Below are 18372 nucleotides of genomic sequence, written 5' to 3'. Positions count from 1 at the left end.
CCCAATGCCGATCCTAATTCAACTTTGGCAGTGGGAGCAGCATAACATCAGGCTCAACGAGTGTGGCTCGACATTAGCAATATCGGTACAACCTCCCATGACGAGTACAGCTCGGGATCGGGGCTTAAAAGGTTAATACGTGCTTGTCCAGCGTTACGCAACGTTAATGCCCCCTTCTTCTTCCGTAAGACAGCCCTTGCTAGTGCAAGTATTCATGTGATATCACGTATGGCATATTATTTTCCTATTCAGAGCTTGCACTGCACTATTGGTGATACGGATCGAGACAACTCTTCCCCCTGCTCATCGTACAACAATTTGGCGGCCTCGATGACGCCTATGGCGGCGCATCCCGCTATATATAGCATCCCTGGATTCGTGAGGAACACAGATCCAACGCCATACACATGACACACGTCACGCTTTCATCGATGTCAGGAAATTAAAGATATCAACATGATACTCTCGCGAGAGGACCGAGCCATGACTGTAACGTCCTGTCAAATCACAATATCGTAGGTCACGCTGCCAAGGTATGCGTCATTTATAAACGGGATGCATCCTCCAAGCGCGCGTACAGCGTTGGTACTTCTAAACCCGTAATTGGGCGATGCCATCTCCACCCATTCCATAACGCTGCGCGGTATTAGGCGAGGCAAGGCGAAGCCGGCACACGAGCTGGTCCAGCCGCGGTGCCGGCGGGCAACGCCCCGCGGCCGTGCACGCGAATGCCCGCCGCCGCTGCCGACGCTCATCGGAGACAACAGCGGAGCGCCATCGCGGCGTCGGCAGCAGCGCGCAGCCGCCATTGTTCGGTCGGCGGCGAGCCGTGTCGCGACCTGGAAGCCCGTGGCCGTCGTTAGCGGCGTAAAAACGCAGCGCCTCGCCACAGAGAAGCGAGCCCCGGCCTCCGCCGGGACGCCACGGAAATGCGCCGCCAATTAGTAACGCGCCGGCCCGGGCGGAGACAGCAGCGCCCGACGACGGCAGTGGCGCGCGGAGAAAGAAATCACGCAGAAACCAAAACCGGCACCACCCCCCTGTCTTCCGGAACTGGGGCCCCCCGCGGACGCCCGACACGCAGTCCTGCCCCACACACGCGCACGCACTGGGGACCCAGTCCGCGCCGCACGGGGCCCGGTCTTCGCAGCGAAAGAAATTAACCTAAATGAGTGCGGACTCGTCCGTGCAGGCAATGGCGAAAGCGAGTCCCAGCTCTTGGTCACGAGCTCGTTAACTAGGCTGGGTTCACATTGCGCGCTTAACTGTCGGGCCCTTTTCAACAAACCGAACAGTCTGCGTGCTCAATGGGCGCCGTAAGAAGGAAGTCGCGGACTGATGCTGGGTGCCGCAGTTGGGGTACGTGTTTTACTACGCCCCGACTGCAGTCTCGGAACACACGTGGCCGTGGAACCAACTCAATATTGTCTCCTATAGGTTTAAGCTATACATAAACAAGTCTGGTACGACAGCAATAGCACGTACGTAGGACCGGCGCAGAAACACTGAATGGCGCCTAATCTCGTGTCGGAAATTAACGATACGATGCAAATATCGCTGGTCCTAATTGAGTGCCGCTTTTCCTCGCAGGTGTCTGCGCGTGTGTATTTTGCGCAGTCCACTTTGCGTCCACGGCGGCGGTCAGAACCAGCTGCCAGCCTGAGGCTATACCTCGAAAGGCGTGGCACGGGACACAATCAGCGTTCTTCTCCCCGATCGCGACATGCTTCACTGACCAAGGCGGCCACCGGCGTTAGAAAAAGAAGCCAAACACGCGCAGCAGGTCCGCAGCAGCTGCGGCAATGACGTCCTAATCCAGCCGGCCAAATAGCCTCACTGCAAGTTCTGAACGTTCAGCTCATTCGGCACATCTCGCGTGTGGTCTCTCGCTCCCGCTCATTCTCTCCCATACCCGAAGCTAGCTTTCTCTTGTCAGCAAAGGGTGCCGCCGAGATGAAAAATGATAAACATGACTGGTTTATTACATCGCTCTCGCGTTCCGCGCTGAATTTAAATTACGAGGCATTTTCTTTCTTTCTCCCTCTTCAATCCCTGGCTCATGTATGAGCTGGTGCTACTTGCCGACGCCACCCGTTCTCACGCATGCAAGGACTCGACAGAACACAAGCAATCAAAGAGTGAACCAAGTCCAGCGCTCACTCGATCGCAAATCGACCAAAACCACCTGCAGCAAGCATGCCGCATCCATTTTTCTCTTTCCTTTGCTGGAAAGAAAAAAAATGGGGGGAGGGTGGGCAGAATGGCCGGTCGACTTCATTACTCGTGTACGCCATCCTCATTACAGGCTGGCGCCACACAAGATATTGCGTCTCGCGGCCACGGCGACGGGGCCGGGACGTCGTAACGGCACCCGCGGTTTATAAGGGAAACGTGTGGGTAAGCGCTGGATTCCTGTCACGTCTCTTCTACGCCAACGGAACCCTGCGAGGAGATTTCGCTCACCGTCCCCGTGGTGGGGACAGTCGAGGCGAGAGGCAAGAATGCGCCAGGAAAGGAGCCTCCGCCGATGCCTTCCCAAGCAGTGCTAGTTTTAATGGCCTTTCAAGCTGCCCAGGAAAAGAAGTTTAAAAAAAGAAGCGAGAGCAGCAAATCAGCCAGCCATGCAGCTGCATTGCCAGTGAGCGCTATTAAAATCGACCGGGTCACGTATCGCGCACGTTGTGCGCGGACTGGCCGACGGATAACGGTGTCGCAGCTAAACTGGAAAAAAAAAAAAAAAAAAGACAGGGCCCGTACTCGCAAAGCAGGGCGCAATAAATTATGATTAATCGCCGACAGTGGACATATTAAAAGCCCAGTCGGTTGGCCAAGACCAACATATCCTACGGACAATATGGCTGGTGAATTATGCCCCGAGTTTAGTGCTTCAATGGGAGACAAACGTTGGACTGCGAATAATGTACAAAAGACGCTTCGGGCTATGCGTTGGCGAAATGCGAAGAACGAGACAGAAGTATGCTTTACACAGAACTATAGTAGCGGAGGCCATTTTAAGTCAATTCCCGAATTCACTGTCGTACGTCTAATTCTCGCTGGATTTAGCGCAAGTGATCCTAGCACTGTCCCATGTCGACGATAAGATCCGGGAAGTAGAGGGCTTGCGAACTTGAATTAAGGCGTCACGAAGGACAGTCGGTTCTTCTTTAATGCCAGGAAGGGCACCTACACCAAAGAAGTTGAAACGCCTCGATCGACACTTTGCTATGACAGCCACATGACAACCTGCCGTAGCCATAAACCAGGCTTCGTAGCAGTAGCTCGAGTCTTTCGCGCTAGCGTGCCTGTGCGTGCGTGCGGGCGTCTGCATGTGTAGCTTCTTGCGCACGTGCTCCCCTTTCCACATTTTCGAAACACACCTTGAGTAAATTGGCAACTACCCTAGCCTTCCCACGTCACAGACACGTCGGTGAGCCTTGACCACATCCCTTAACCAAAGCGAGGTCAACCCGGACCACGAGTGCTTATGGCGGCGCTCGTGGTACTGACATGTTAAACGGGAGCAAGCTTTGGCTCAAGACTGGCACGACGTCCTTGGTGCGTGAGTACTTTTTTTTTATTATAGGCGGGACCACGTCAGTGTACAAACTGCTCCCGTACGCGGGATGTTCTTTTTTTTTTTTTCTCCTTCTGTTCAGAAGTCAGCCACCTCTTTAACGCCATGCAGTTCCCGCTTCAACTGACACGCCCATAAGGAACGTGGTTCTATTGCCCGGCCGGAGGCACCGTATAGGTTGTCTAGACAAAGCAGCCTTCCGGCAAACTCGACTCGACAGATCCGGCTCCGTTTGGCAAAGGCGGCACACAGGGTCCGTCTCCTAAGCTTGCCAGCGCAGATAGCGGCGGGCAGGCAAGCCCGCTATGGTAGCAGCTGCGTTTAACAACGGGGGCCTGCGGCGCAGGACGGCGCACGACGCTAGGCCCTCGCCCTCAACCTCCCCCCGCCCCCACCGCCGCCTATCGGCGCTGCTTGCTCCATTCCGATCTCTCCGCCCGGCTTGCTGTTAAAAGTGCACAGCTGCCGCCTGTCTTTGGACTGGAAGCAGCATCAACAGGGGCCAGCAGCAGCGACAAGGAAGCGGGCGACACGCGATGGTGGTGGAAAGGGGAGCAGACACACGCAGCGCGTGCCGCTACCCTTTCCCGCCCGCCCGCCAAAGAACAGGCACAGCGGGGAACCGCTTATCCCTCTCTCACTCGGCAGAGACGAGATCGAACGACGGACCGAAATAAGTTCGGCGGAGACAGCATGCTCCCAGCACTTCACACAAGTACTATTACATCATCTTCTACAGCTACAGCTATATATATTACATAATTATTTTATTTTCTCCGTCCACGCGTTCGTACAAGGCATGCTTTCGGAGAGCGTGTGATGAAGGCGGAACGCGAAGAGCGCCGGCGGCAGTCAGTCCGCTTGCTATTTTAAATAAAACGCCCACTTGATTTCCACTCACACTATAGCAGCCGGCCCGAACCAGGTACATTTCTTTTTTATCGGTCCCAGCAAACTTGTACCGAAGCAAAGGAACATTAGAGGGTTTCGAAGATGTTAAAAGGAAAGAGTACCTGCCAATACGACTTGCTATGCATGTAAGAAGCGCGCCCACACTTCACATTTATGCAAAGATTGCGCCGTTCAAGCGCTTGGGAAAAGAAAACAGAAAACAAAGAGAAAAACGCTGACCTTATCGATTCTTCTCGAAGCTCCACGTGCCTGAGACGAAGTGGCAAAGACATTCGGCCCCTACCGGTTCTTCAACGCCTTCTACAATGTAGTCGGGCCAGACACGAAGAAGTTTGCAAGATTCGATAGTATATCGGGTGCCAAGAAAAGGTGGCAAGGCGCAGGAAAGATGAAAATGCGCGAGAGTACCGATACCGGACAATAAGTTCCACCCAGAAAGTGCTTCTTATCGGATATTTATTTATTTATTTATTTATTTATTTATTTATTTATTTATTTTCATGGATTACACGAGTTCACTACGCCGGTCCGCCAAAAGTTGCTGTAAGATGTAAACATATATTCTGGAGCTCACAGACGCACCGCGTGGTCTTTACGGTAGACGTAACATCGCCGGTCGTAAGACACGGTCGCCTCAAAGCCGTCACGGATAGCATCGGAAACTGTCACGCGACAGAATCAGCATTTGCACCGGCAAACGCTCGTCGCTTCAAGAGTGTTGACGGCACGCCTTTAAGTTCGCGCATCCAGTGATATGTTCGCTCCCAAACTTTCAAACAAGTGCTATCACATCATCTTCTATACAGCTTAGGGAACCGCACACCCTCGGAGTACAGACGCGACACACTGAGTCACCTTGGCGCTGCCAAGCCAAAATAAGTCCCCGAAACGAGTGCCGCCACCTGCACCGAGTCCCTCGCATCACGGAAGCAAACAACCCAGTCCCGTTCCACTGCCTGGTTATGGACATCCATGTGTGACGTTCTGCCGCAGTTCGGCTATGAATGGGTCACGCTTCATTGCCCCGTGACTGCGGATACAGTCAGTTCGTATTGAAACATCGGCGCAGGTCGTGATGATGTGCCTTTATATAAATAAATGGCAGACGTCACGACTGCGTCATAGTTGCTGCATCGCTGTCTTTTCGAACGCCTACGCTGCCGTTTGCTCTGCCAGATTTGCGAAGGGTTATTTGTTTGTGTGCTTCGAAATTTTAGATATTTCGATTCGCTACTAACGCCAGCTATTGCAGAAGCAGCAAACGAGATATAGAGGAAATGAGGAAGCAAAACAAAAGGGGAAATCTTGGAGCACTTCCCCACAGAACGACACGGAAACTGCCGTCAGCGTTCGCCTTCTAACCACACACCATCGTGAAGCTGCAATAAAATATGCTTTATACAGAAGACGGCCGATAGAGAAAGCTTCTAGGAAAACTGAATAAGAGAGAACACCCTTTGCAAACATCTTAACAGAGTGTGAGGACGACTACAAAAACACAGTAAAAAGCGATTCTCGAATATTTCACCTGTTAAGCGCTAAAAGATGTGCCTTCTGGTTTCGCAGCATCGACTGCAACGTTCGTGAACGCCCTTAGGCGTAATTTTAATGAGGGTATACTGCGGCTACCAAGATTGAGAAAGGTCGTATAAACCGGTGCTTTCCACAGAGTCGTTCTGCGATTCCACACCGATCTGCGATTCCCCTGGCGATTTACCCGCACGGCGACGCGACTATCCACGACAGAATGGCGGCGCGTGGAAAAGCCACGCGGGAAGAGCCTCGTAATCGCGAGGGGTAACGACTTTCCACAGGGGCACCGCAGTCAAGCGGGCGCGTATCGATAGCCCAACGAGCAGCCACGCAAGCGCGCGTACATGACCCGTAACTGCTTGGCATAATCACGCCTTGCTCAGGAAGACGGGGTCGCGAGCCGCAGTGTAATATAAAACAGGCAACGCTGACGGAACTGCGACCAAGACGAAGGATGTCAGCAGAGAAATCGAGGCGCACTGACGCAAGCAAATGCAAAAGCGGAATGACTATAATCGGCGAGCCCGCCGTCATGTGTATGAAAGTGCCAATTACTGGTATCCAAGACAGGAACGAAATACTGGCCTGTATTCGCAAAGCATTTCGTAACACATATATGCTCTTAAGAACAAGCGCTACCCCGATGTGAGCGAATACAGCTGGTCAATGACAAACATTTCTTACAAGCGAACAGTTCTTTACCTGCATATATGCAAAGATGCAGGCCCTATGCCTTAGAGTCGTCGGCAAAAGCAGGCGCCGGCCAGTCGTAGTAGAGAATACCGGATGCTTCAGCGAAAAATGTGAAAAAAAAAAAAAAAAAATTCTTACAGATTGCCTGTGGCAGATAACACATTTCTAGTCCTTGAGCTGGTCTACTCGAGGAGGCAGACATTACTTGCACAATAAATTGAAATGCAAAATCGACGAATTAACAGAAATGCACAAATTATGTGTTTAACTAATTACCGTATGGCACATATTGCTATTTACAAATCGCAGCCGGTGAACCTGCAAGGCATATCCGCTTGAAGAGAATTGTGTAGATGACACCATTCTAGAGATATGCGCCATAAAACTTGCGGCAGAAATGCACTGTCATTCCACTTTCCTAACAAAACGTCGTTTCATTGACTAAAGCAGAAAAAAAAAAAGCTGGACCGCCAATGGATTTCTTCGCAAAGTTCGGGAATTAATATTTCGAAACTGATGCCATCCTGAGAATTCGCTGCAAGTGGATCTGCCTTGCGAACTCCACGGCTAGAATTTGTCAGTTGCCATATGTGCCGTAAAGTAATTAGCTAGAAACTTAATTTGTGCATCTTTGTTAATTAGCCGATTATGCATTTCAATTTCTCGCGCAAGTAATGTCCGCCACTTCGAGTACAGACCAGCTCAAGGACTAGAAATGTGCTACCTGCCACAGGCAATCCTTAAAAGTTCGCTGAAACACCCGGTATATAATTAACAATGGCCACCGGCCAATCACAAACGGTTCTCGGAAACAAAGTTCGCCAATTTTGTTCTTGTACTCGAGAAAAATGTTAGCGCGGCAAGGCTTCCATTCAAATTCCGCTGCACAAGCGGTTTTGCTCTGTAGGTTGACTCCAGTGGTCACAACCGCCAATTCATAAAGGCTGAGAGAACGCAAAGCAGTGACGTCGCTACGACAACATAACCTGTCACGGCGACGATATAATAATCACCTCAAGGAGGCGCTAACAGCGGTGAGGTGGCTCCAACACCTGCGGACGGAGCGACAAGCGCGCCGCCATTGACGCAGCGGTACAGTGAGAAACGCCACGACCTTCGCATGTGCGGGTCATGCCTGTAACTCTCGAGAGGGCGCGTGTATACGCTTATCTTATCTCCTCCTGCGCACCGTGTAGCAGTGCTAGGACACGGCTACATCTCGAATGACCTATATTGGACACTGAAGATAAGAGCCACCGCTACTGGGAAATTGCGCACTCTGTTCAGCGCCCCTTTGCTCACAAAGGACAACTTTTAGTCGGAAGCGGCTACACGCGAGTGGCAAGTCAGGGGGGGACGCATATCAAGCCTGCTTGGATCCTCTATCATCGTTTCTTTCTTTCTTTTTTCTTTCTTTTCTTCCCTATAGGCGACCTTTGCATCGCTTTCTTTGTGATGTCCATGCCCTTGACTGGATTTGCACTCGCGTTATCACGGTCGCACAGTCTGCGGCCAAATATGCTTTTTGTTTTTTTCCCTCGTCTCTCCGATTATATACACAGATGCTCGCTTCAAGGGCATTCATCAAACCACTTGGTTTTTCGTCAGAATCTGCACGTTCCAACTTCTTCATTTTGCATGACACAGCATTCCGGTAAAAGGCATTCTCCGTCTTCTTTTCCGCTTTCGTATTTTTTCGCCATCCGGTTTCGTAACTGGCGAACACGAAGCGCTCTGCACCTGCGCTACGTAATTACCCTGCCTCCACGACTCCTGCCCTCAAATTTCCGCAATAGGATAAATGCTACAGTTTCGGAAGCAAGAAACAAAAACTATAAAATACGTCAGGCGAGTGCGCAAGCCAAGTTACGCGCCGGCAAAGAACAGGCCATGTGTAATCTCCGATCTAGATCCACTGCACCCGTTTGCGTCCAGGTTGCTCGGCAACCGTCCGCTGGCGTCTGCGTTACATAGTACGAACTAATGCAACAGCGACGACTTCGGCAAAGACACGCCATCTGGTCGTGGCAACAAGTCGCGTCGCGGGCCGCGATCAGCACAACGGCTGCCTCAGCTCGCGAGTCGGCAGACAGAGCGTCGTCGCACTGCTCCACAGCGCTAAGAGGATGATTGAGGGGACACTGGAGAAATGCCAAGTCAGCTGCATATATACTCGTAGACTATTCTTTCAAAAATCTTACCAATTATTCGACGGGAATGAGCGCCTGATTATCCGAGAAGACGAAGGCCACACCTTCCGGTTTCCGCTGATAAATATCCGCGCCCAAAATATGACACCGATGACGTTAGAGTGACGTCATACATTTGATAGGTCCTTTCTTTCTTTCTTCTTCCTTCTTTTTTTTTTTTTTTTTTGCAAAGAAAGTTCCACAGAAGTTTCTAGATTCAGCCCTCACTTACTTTAGACTACAGTGTGGTTATATGACGTCACAGGTGCGGCTGATGAGGACCTCACCGCCCAGCTTTCGTCCTTGAATGACTCGTGTGACTTTTCTGGCTTGTTTGTATTCACTGGGTGCCTACACTCTCGCGCAGCTCAGGAAAATGATCAGCCTTTCTCTCGGAAGTGCCCTTTAATTGAGAGGAGAGCATGCCAGACTCACAGGGTCCCCGGGGGCTGTACGTCTCGTAGCTGGAGCACGACACGGGCGACAGTCCGCTGCTGTTGGCCAGTCCGTTGAGTAGCGGCGGCGGCGGGGACAGCGAGCCCACCGACATCTGCGACGACGGCGACGAGATCCACGCACCGGCGTCATCCTGGCGCACGCGCTTCGAAGGCGCCGGGCCCCCGTCGCTGGCCGCCCCGCCGATGCAGGGGCTGGGCAGCCGGGGCTCCACCTGCGACGACACGAACACGACACGTTCGGGCGGCGATACGCAAAGCAGCGTCGCATACACATGGCTGCACGCAGGCGAGCGCTTCGACTGCTCCGCATGGGACACTGGGACCTCGCTTCGGTGGAATCAACAAGCGTTATTTCTGGCCCCCCTTCTTTCCGAACGCTCTAGAACGCGGGTCTTCGCAATCTGCCTTTTTGCAGCAACTAACGCGATCGTTTAGAACCGCACGATACGTACAAGCCCACGTAGCCCATCTCGTAAGCTAATCCCGGAAGGTTAACAGGTTAGTCGTCGGTCGTCAACGTACAACATTCAAAACCGGACGCAGAAAAACGGCCGTACGCAATTCGTCCAGACGAGTATCCTCGAAGCTAAACGGTACGCGATTATTGCAAGGCTCAACTCGGGGCACAGGGACAAAAGCACCTGGGAAGCAACTAAGCAAGACGGCAGCTTTGATTCCCTAGCGCTCCCCCCCCCCCCCCCCCTTTAGCCGTAAAAGCGCCATACGCTGATATGCAAGACAGTACCCGTCCCGCGCGTTGCTATATAGTGCCGGTTTCAACGAGAGTCTCGACTTCCGATGCCAGTTTTCGAGGAGGGCGGCTATAATGGCGGCTGTCGACAGAATGTAGGCCACACACGGATGGCATCGTGCCGGGCTATCTCTCCTTGAGACGCCTATTAATTTTATGCACTGAACATTTAGTTTTACCACAGACGACGGAAAGTGCACAGAATCACGAAGAGCGTACAGTTATAGAGCGGATGCGGAGTCGTCAATTCTTCAGTGAATTTTGTCAAGTTTAGAAACTGTGGCCCGCATACGAGGACTTTCTAAGGGAACGTCATATACGAGATTGCACCAATTATTTTATGTCTACTAGCGTGCGTGGAAAAAAGTTATCCATTAATTTTAAAAAAAAATCATGTCTGACGTAACACATCGCAGAAAGAAAAAAAAAAGCGAAAGCCGTCAAGTCGTCACACGACGCCACAACGAAAATGCGAGCAAACACGCAGCCGTCTACCCTCGAGCTTGTTTCACTTTTACTTTTTACACGTATTACTCAAACTCGCAGCGTAGTCCAATTAGAATTGTTTCAAAATGCAAGGGACGGGTTTTAAGTACAGTACCGTTGTTGTCTACTGTTTAGGCAGCTTTCTTTTCCTTTCTCTTCCTTTTTTTTTTTTTTGTCGACTCACTTGTCTGAATTTTGTATAAAGAGAAAATAAGAATCGATTGATTGATTTTGATGCACTATCTTGGCTTGTACGACAGGGGATACGTGAGACACTGGAAGTATACTGTCTCAACACTGTCAGGTTGCCCTACACAAGACGGCCGACCTCCTCTCGGTAACGGCTCCATTATTAAGCCGAGGCTACAGGCTAGCAAGCAGCGAAGGAAGTCCCGCTGGCCAGGATAGGCCAGTCACTCCTCCGGCTCGTGTGCTCGCGCTTTGTTTCCATTTCCAGGGCGACGTCCGCCACCGTGCGTTGGGTCCAACGAGGTGCGCGGAGAAGCGCACTTGCGTCATTTCGCGCGTCATCCCGCACTGCGCGCGCACACTCGGCAGGCAGGCGGTTTTTGCGCACGCACCTTGACCACGCTGGGCAGGTTGGGCGACAGTGCCGGCGGCGACCCGGCGGCCAGGCCCCCGGCCCCCTGGGCGGCCTGCAGCAGCATGGGTTTCATGGAGGCCACCTCGTCCGAGGATGGGGCAGCCGCCGCCGCCGCCGACCGGCGCCCCAGCGGCTGCAGCTGCAGCTCAGAGAGCATCGGGCCGCCGGACGGCGCCTCCACACGACGCGGGTCCCCAGGAAACCATTCGAGCAAACCGGCTGCACGAGAAAGGAAAAGGGGGGCAAAATGAGCGCCTTTTCACGGCGACGCGCACAGAAACTTCTGGCGCACGGCAACATCAACTGCGGCACTCGTGATCGCATCAATAACACAGCCGCGCGGTTCGTGCCCCTTCGTCGCCCGCTTGAGAGACCTCCCATGAGGTGACGTATTTTTGCGAAACATTTTACGTACGTATAAGAGAACCGTCAGCGGGCGCAGAAAGTGGGAAAAAAAAAAGGAAAGGAAAAACGAAAGAGGATGATTACAGTGCTTTCACACGGGTGTTCCCCGCATTGACACCCAAACTCGGCAAGCAAAAAAATGCTGCAGGCCCGGAGACGACGAGAAGCGCCGCATCTTCTCACTCTTGCGTCTGGTTAAGCAGCGCTGCCTAACTGAGCATAATGCACCCACCGGGGAACCTTCCGACAGGCTCCTTACTTCTTTAGTCGAACTTGGAAAACTGACGCGGAAGGTGCGCTCTCTTCTTTGCTCAGCCAACGATGCCCGTTCACTACGGTATTTATTACCGCTTCATCACCTAGGGCACTTCGTCGACCTATTGGAGATTTAAGCCATGGCATCGTCATTCGACTCAAGCAGTCGCTGTGCTTTCGACAAAACTCCAGAGGGGTTGCTCGACATGCTCCGCCGAGTAGACGCCGAGCGCGCCTTGTAGCGAAACTATACAGGTGAAGAATAGTCGAGGCGCGTTGTGTGTGTGTGTGCGCGCGCGCGCAGCGACAGCTTCATTCAAGTGGCCGAACAGTGAAACGAGGGCCTGCGGGCACCTTCTGGAGTCGCGATACGCGCACCTACACAATCGGTCCATCGCGACGACGTCACTAGCCAGTCATACACACACACGACCATGTGCCGTGCGGAGACTGGAACAGCGAGGGTGCGCGCGGTTGGCACGGAGACGGCAAAAGTGAGGAAGGGAAAAGAGAAAACATAAGGACGGCGGTGACGTGGGCAGCGGAATGTCATTAGCTAAGGTAGAATACGAGGAGGAGAGGTGCGTGCGAGAAAGGGCGAAAACACGCAATTTCCGACGGGCAACAACCGCTGACAAATGACCCTATCTAGGTACATTTACTTTTTGTTTTGTTTTGTATCCTCCTTTTTCTTCCGAAGGACACCAAACCTACGCGGTGAGTTGTTATTTGCGAAACATATCGCATGCGTGACAAGAGCGGCTATATAAGAGAACCGTCTTATATATATATATATATATATATATGTCGACAACACATTTAAGACGCACGGATATTGGGCTAAGAGTTTTCTCCGCAATTATTTTTTTCCCGAGCCTTCTGGCTGCTTGTATTAACATGGGCGGGAACGAATTCTTTTTTCGCAAGGCGACCAATGAACGATATCTGTACGCCACTAAATGTAACATGACTCCGCCAATCCAGCATACTGGCGACCTACTAGGCTACATCAACCGCACTTGTCGCAGTACTCAAATACATAGGCGTTCCCACAATTACTAAAGGGAACTCTGGCGCAGTGATCCTTCGGCCACCATGGGAATTATGAGTAGCCCACGGATTTGTCTGATCTTCGTGCTTGGGGCTTCAGAGGTTGTTGTGGCTTCGCTTATTACGCTTTTTCGGGGCTTAAACTGGCCTGAATTTCAAAGCAATAAGGTTCTGCGAGCACGCATATTCGCTGCTAATTGCAGTGGTTCCACTTGTCAATGCATCCTGTGGCGTAACGGTTCCAATATCGGGTTTCTGTGCTTTAGAGGTCCGATGTTTGAATCCTCCTGTCTAACAATTGTAATAATGTTTATTTAATTATTTATGACGCTGTACTTAAAAGAAAAGCCATCACGAAGCCATTTAAAACCATATGGACGCAAGGTATACACAAATCCATGTACTAGTCATCATTCCCATGTTGACTGAACAGCCCTGCTTGCGGCTCCTGTAGACAGTGTCATAGTTCCATCTAGTAATGGTATGAAATTGTCTATGTTCAAATGCGGCGACGGTGGCAAACCCTTGCGACGTTGTTATCAACCGTAAAATAAATGGCATGCAACGTCACTGCGTTGCAGGACCTTCCTCGAAGAAGAAAATACATTTTTTTTAATTATTATTCGTTATCATGGCACATCCTGACACGTCCAGTACCGCGGCCAGCAGATAAATAGAACACAGTCGGTCATTGCAATAAAAGTACATAAAACGACGCGAAGGGCCGTTACCGACAATGCTGCGAGATGCACCAATACTGCAGCAGTTCCCGTTTTACGCCTACGATGATACGTGATCGTTACGCCAAAGCCGCCTAGCAACCATTATATTATATTGTACTCACCGTTAAAGAAAACATGATGGGAAGATAAGAAAAGCACTTGGTCAAAACGTCATTTCTCTAGATTGATTCAGAAGCCAGCAATAGCTAAATAATGCTTCAGTGGAGAGAGCGTTCGGTCGGTTTCTTTAAAAGAACGCGATCGAATTGTGCTATCTCGAAGCCATTTCATTTTTGCGCCTCCTCTCTCTCTCTCCTTATTTACGAAGCCGTTCGGTGTCCCTATAGCAACGTCAGGAAAATGACGCCAAAGGAAGTGCAATTTCAATCGTTTCGGTGTGCGCAGGACAATTTGCGAGGCACACTGCGGGCGCCGATCATTATATATATATATATATATATATATAGAGAGAGAGAGAGAGAGAGAGAGAAAGAGAGAGTTGCAGCGTGCGTGCGCGCTTCTCTCCCGTTCGGACACCGCCACGGGAGTCGCGAGCATACGGTGCCAACTGCAGTTGCGCTAATAAGCCGATAAACGACGCAAACGACGGGAGACCCGAGAGATAATACCGGCGCACTGCAGGAGATAACTTTCAGGCCGGCGCGTTAGTGTTCAGGCCAACGCTCCCATTGCACAGCGTGCTGCTTCAAGGAACGATGAGCGCTATGGCCTGTCGGCCTTCCTAGATGGCGTCATTAACACGCGAATTGCAAAGCAAGCACGCCGCGGTGAAAACGTCGACGCGAGATGCGTCGCTAATCACCGGTGATACACTGAGCATTTACGGGCTGTCAGCTTATTCACGGGGCACCAAGACTAGGCCGCGATATTGTGGCGACGCATTCAGCTAGATTCTACGCCACTATTTATCATCCACCGTTCGAGGCCGGCTGATTCCACTGACAACGCGGGCGGAGCATCGCTCCGATGCCGGATGAAGCGCGAGAAAGAATAGCATCGGGAAAAATTGGCTGCGGCTTAGCTCAGCTAGCTCTAGATATGCAAAGCGAAAGCTTGGCTTAGCCGGGTTAAGTCTTGGTTTCACTTGGTTAACCTTTGATTTAGCTGTAATTATTATACTTAAGTACACAATCATCGTTAAGCCAGGTATGACGGCTGTGCCTATGTCGGTGGCTAGACATGACTGTCATTAGGCTTGGGTAGACACGCATCGTTCGACGGTGCGACGCCTGTTGTGCCACGGGGAAAGTGCAACTGCTAGACATGCAAAGACGCCGCGAACATGCGCAGCGTGGAAACACAAATGAACAGGGTGCGAACGCGGTCGTTGCATTGATTTCGACGGTGCGACGCCTGTTGCGCTCCGGACCCTCTCAAGTGAAGCAGCTTGCCGAGCGATATCCGCGGGGTGGTCAGACGCCGCTTGGCGACGACGGCTCAATGCCTCACGCTCCCGCGCAACGCTCAGAGAAGTCGGCCCGGCCTCGCTGTTATCCGTGGCCAAGCTCGCACTGACTAGGCGAGCGCTGAGGCTTTCGTTTTTATGAATTTACATGCATCAAAACAAAATTACTAGGCGAGCGCGTCGCTCCAGGCGCGCGGCGAGTCACGTAGTCAGGCGGCTACCCAGCTGCAGAGAGCGCATGCGCCAAGCCGGCGGCGGCGCCGGAGCTCGGCGCGGCGAGTCACGTGATGCGTTGCCAAGGCTACAGCGCGGATGCGGTCACATGAAGGTCAAAACTCGGCTCGGCGCGGTTAGTAAAACTTCCGCTTTAAAAGGCATCGCTACAAAACCGCCGCCAGGGTTCTTTTTGTCCTATTGTATGACCTATAGCGTTCTACTGAGACAAGTGGCGTCGATATAGGATTCGCTTGCGATGAAAAGATAAGGAAGCGAACCTAGCAGGCAAACTGCAGATAAAACAGACGCGATGTTTATGGATCATTTCACTTCACTAACGGTCAGGAAATATTAGAAAATGAGGAAGCATGTATAGACAATAAGGGCGCGTACATGTGAAGGCAAATGGAGATACACAAGTCGCTGACAAATAAATAAATAAATTGATAACACGGGTAATTGGCTTTCCGCGGCACGCTTACGTAACAGAAGCTCTCCCAGAACAGTGTCATTCCAAATGCGCGGTATCATTCGACATCCATGAGTAAGTCGGCTGCAGCTGTTCACCGTATGCGCCGTGTGATGTAATGGCAAACGGGGCATATTTTGGCGTCAGAACAGCAGGAGCCAGCGCGAGAAGAGGTAACTGCACTTTCACGCACGCGCGCTCGGGCGGCGCGTTGTGACATTGCGTGTCAACGCGCCGGATTCGGGACATGTAAATACAACCCTTATCGTGGCTGTTGATAACGGCGCGTTCTCACAATCGTCGATAGCCGAATAACTACGACCTGTGTTACGTGATAAGACCCCCATACGACTATACTCACATCACGCACCCCCCCTCCCCTATCTACAGGCACTTGCCTCACTGCTTTCAAATAGCAGTCCGGTAGCAAATTACTTTCGCGACGTTCCTAACTAACTGCCCCAATGTTGCACTATGTAGTCTATGTGGACAAGTAGGCGTGCGATACGAAGCTGACAAGAAAACTTGCACTTCTCATCACAGCGCACAATCTAACGTCACATATAGCAGGGCCCAATTAACGCAAGAACAGGGGAGTGATCGTTACACTCGCTACACAGCAGCGACGTCAGGTGAACGGTATTTTCCAATTACAGCCACCGGGGAGAGATAGGATTTCGTAACTCTGCGGCTATGCACGATGCACCGCCCGTCAGAACGGAGACGCCATGTTACGGGCGGACAGCGGCACCGAAAAGCAGCTATACGAACGAGTCGTGAGGCCGATCAGATAGAACGCAGTATTGACTGCGGATTATGCGCTACTGCCAATAGGCTTGTTATGTGTATCTATGTTTCTAAAGAACAACAAGCGCGCGGTCGGTCGCCTCTGGGGAGCGAAATGGCGGTGATAACAATGCTAAATGCTGCAACTCGATCACCGGGAGCTCCATTCCAGGTCGATGAGTTCCGAGGACATTACTTACAGAAGACGGTGATCGGCTACGCCAGCGCGCAAGACAGTGGGCTCCAGTGAGGCGTCACACGAAGCGCTACATGTCACGGAAACGTGAATCCACGAAAACGATCGCGGCGAGAAAACGGCTCCGAGGAACTGGGGCACGAAGATTCTCGTTCGTAGGTGCTATTTTGCCATATAGGCTGCAGCCTTCGCTGATAACATGTCCGACATCACGATAGGCTGGCATCTACTCTTACGAACAGCTCTAGCATAACAATATTCTTGCAATTACAAGTACTGTCCTCCTCGAAAACATGCACCGCAGCACACTGTTCTCGAGCGAGCGCCGGAATATGGGTCGGATATCTGCTCCTTGACCCGAGTTATCTCACTCTAACGTCATCTTTGACGAAGAAAGAAAGGGAACGAAAAAGGCTTTGCAAAAAAAAAAGATGACCGCTCTAATGGTCATCCACGTTCCCTTGATGGACATGTGCGAAAGCAGCTGTCAATGTCATGTTAACTGTGCAAAGAGCCGCGGGGCAAACGTCAGACACAGGGTTATTTCTGTTCCCTCTTATGCCGTCGCCATTTCATTCCCCATCAGTAGCCGGTCATGGCAACCGGTCTGGTCCAACCCACGACCGGTCACACATTTCCTAACGTCCTTTCGACTTCGTCGCCCAACGACCGAGGCAAGCCCGAAAGTAGGGACGGCGGATGCACCGGGACTAATTGGCTCGCCGAGACAACACCCGATATATCTTCTTCCCCCTTTACACGCAACGTTCTCGCAAGCGATGGTCGTCCGCAGCGTGAACGACCACGCGGACGCTACCGCTGCTACGCCATTGGCGGCAGCTTCGCGGAGAAGGCAAGCCAATTCGCTGCGCCCTCTTGTACCAGCCGTGCCAACCCCGGTCGGCCTGGGTCGGCCATCACCATCCGGTGCAGGGCGCCAGCCAGCGCGCGAGCACTGGGGGTGAAGTCCGTCGACGCCGCCGATGCAGCGGCGGAGCAGGCCAGCGGCAAACAGCGCGCCGAGTGCAGTAGCCGCAGCGACCGACCTTCAACCCGGGTTGGAGCTCCGCTGCGCAGGGCCATCGATCGGAGCTCCGCGCGCAAAACAGAAAGAAAAAAAAAATGGCGAAGAGATAGAGAAGAAAGGAAGGCAGCGCACAGCGCTTGACCTTGGCCGCTGTGGAGCCGGAGAGAGCGCGAATCCGAGAGAAAGAGCTGCTGCTCTCGCTTCGTTGCGCGGCAGCGCCGCCTAGAGATAAAACGCATCACTGGTGTGGGCGTCAAGAAACGCCGCCGGCGCCTGCACCTCTCAGCGCTCGCGGCGAAGGCCGAGAGCCTGCGCGCCCACCCAGCACCGCCACGTGCCTGAGCTCTGAGCCACATAGAGGTTCACTTTCGTTTTTTTCGAAAGCATAATAAAAAAAAAGTAGGAGCCAGAACGATCAGCGTGAGCGCGGGGGCGTCAATCGTTCGCTAACATCGTAACAACGTTTCGAACTCGCTTACGCACACAGCTTACGAAACGCAAAAAGCATCAAGGACTCGCAGCAACCGTGCGAATAAGCTAATCTCGCGAGAAAACGATACAGCTGCCGGCACTGGTTCGCTCTCGCAATGGGGCTTGGCGGAAGATCGGATTCCACCGTT

The 18372-nt window shown here is 52.1% G+C and overlaps 1 protein-coding gene across 1 annotated transcript in view; it reads right to left on the bottom strand.

Annotated features, from left to right (window-relative positions):
• EcR (Ecdysone receptor) overlaps positions 1 to 18372 on the bottom strand; it is a 173721-nt gene that overhangs the window by 78495 nt on the left and 76854 nt on the right. Inside the window, exons 2-3 of the mRNA XM_050189280.3 lie at positions 11178 to 11419; positions 9337 to 9571 (exon numbers count right to left, since the gene is read on the bottom strand). Coding sequence (XP_050045237.1) covers positions 9337 to 9571; positions 11178 to 11357 — 415 coding nt within the window. The 5' untranslated portion in view covers positions 11358 to 11419. The remainder of the gene's footprint in view (positions 1 to 9336; positions 9572 to 11177; positions 11420 to 18372) is intronic.

Source organism: Dermacentor andersoni, chromosome 2, assembly GCF_023375885.2.
Source record: "Dermacentor andersoni chromosome 2, qqDerAnde1_hic_scaffold, whole genome shotgun sequence".
Lineage (NCBI taxonomy): Eukaryota > Metazoa > Arthropoda > Arachnida > Ixodida > Ixodidae > Dermacentor > Dermacentor andersoni.
The sequence above is the reverse complement of the archived record's forward strand: the minus strand, read 5'-3'. Positions and strand labels throughout refer to the sequence as shown.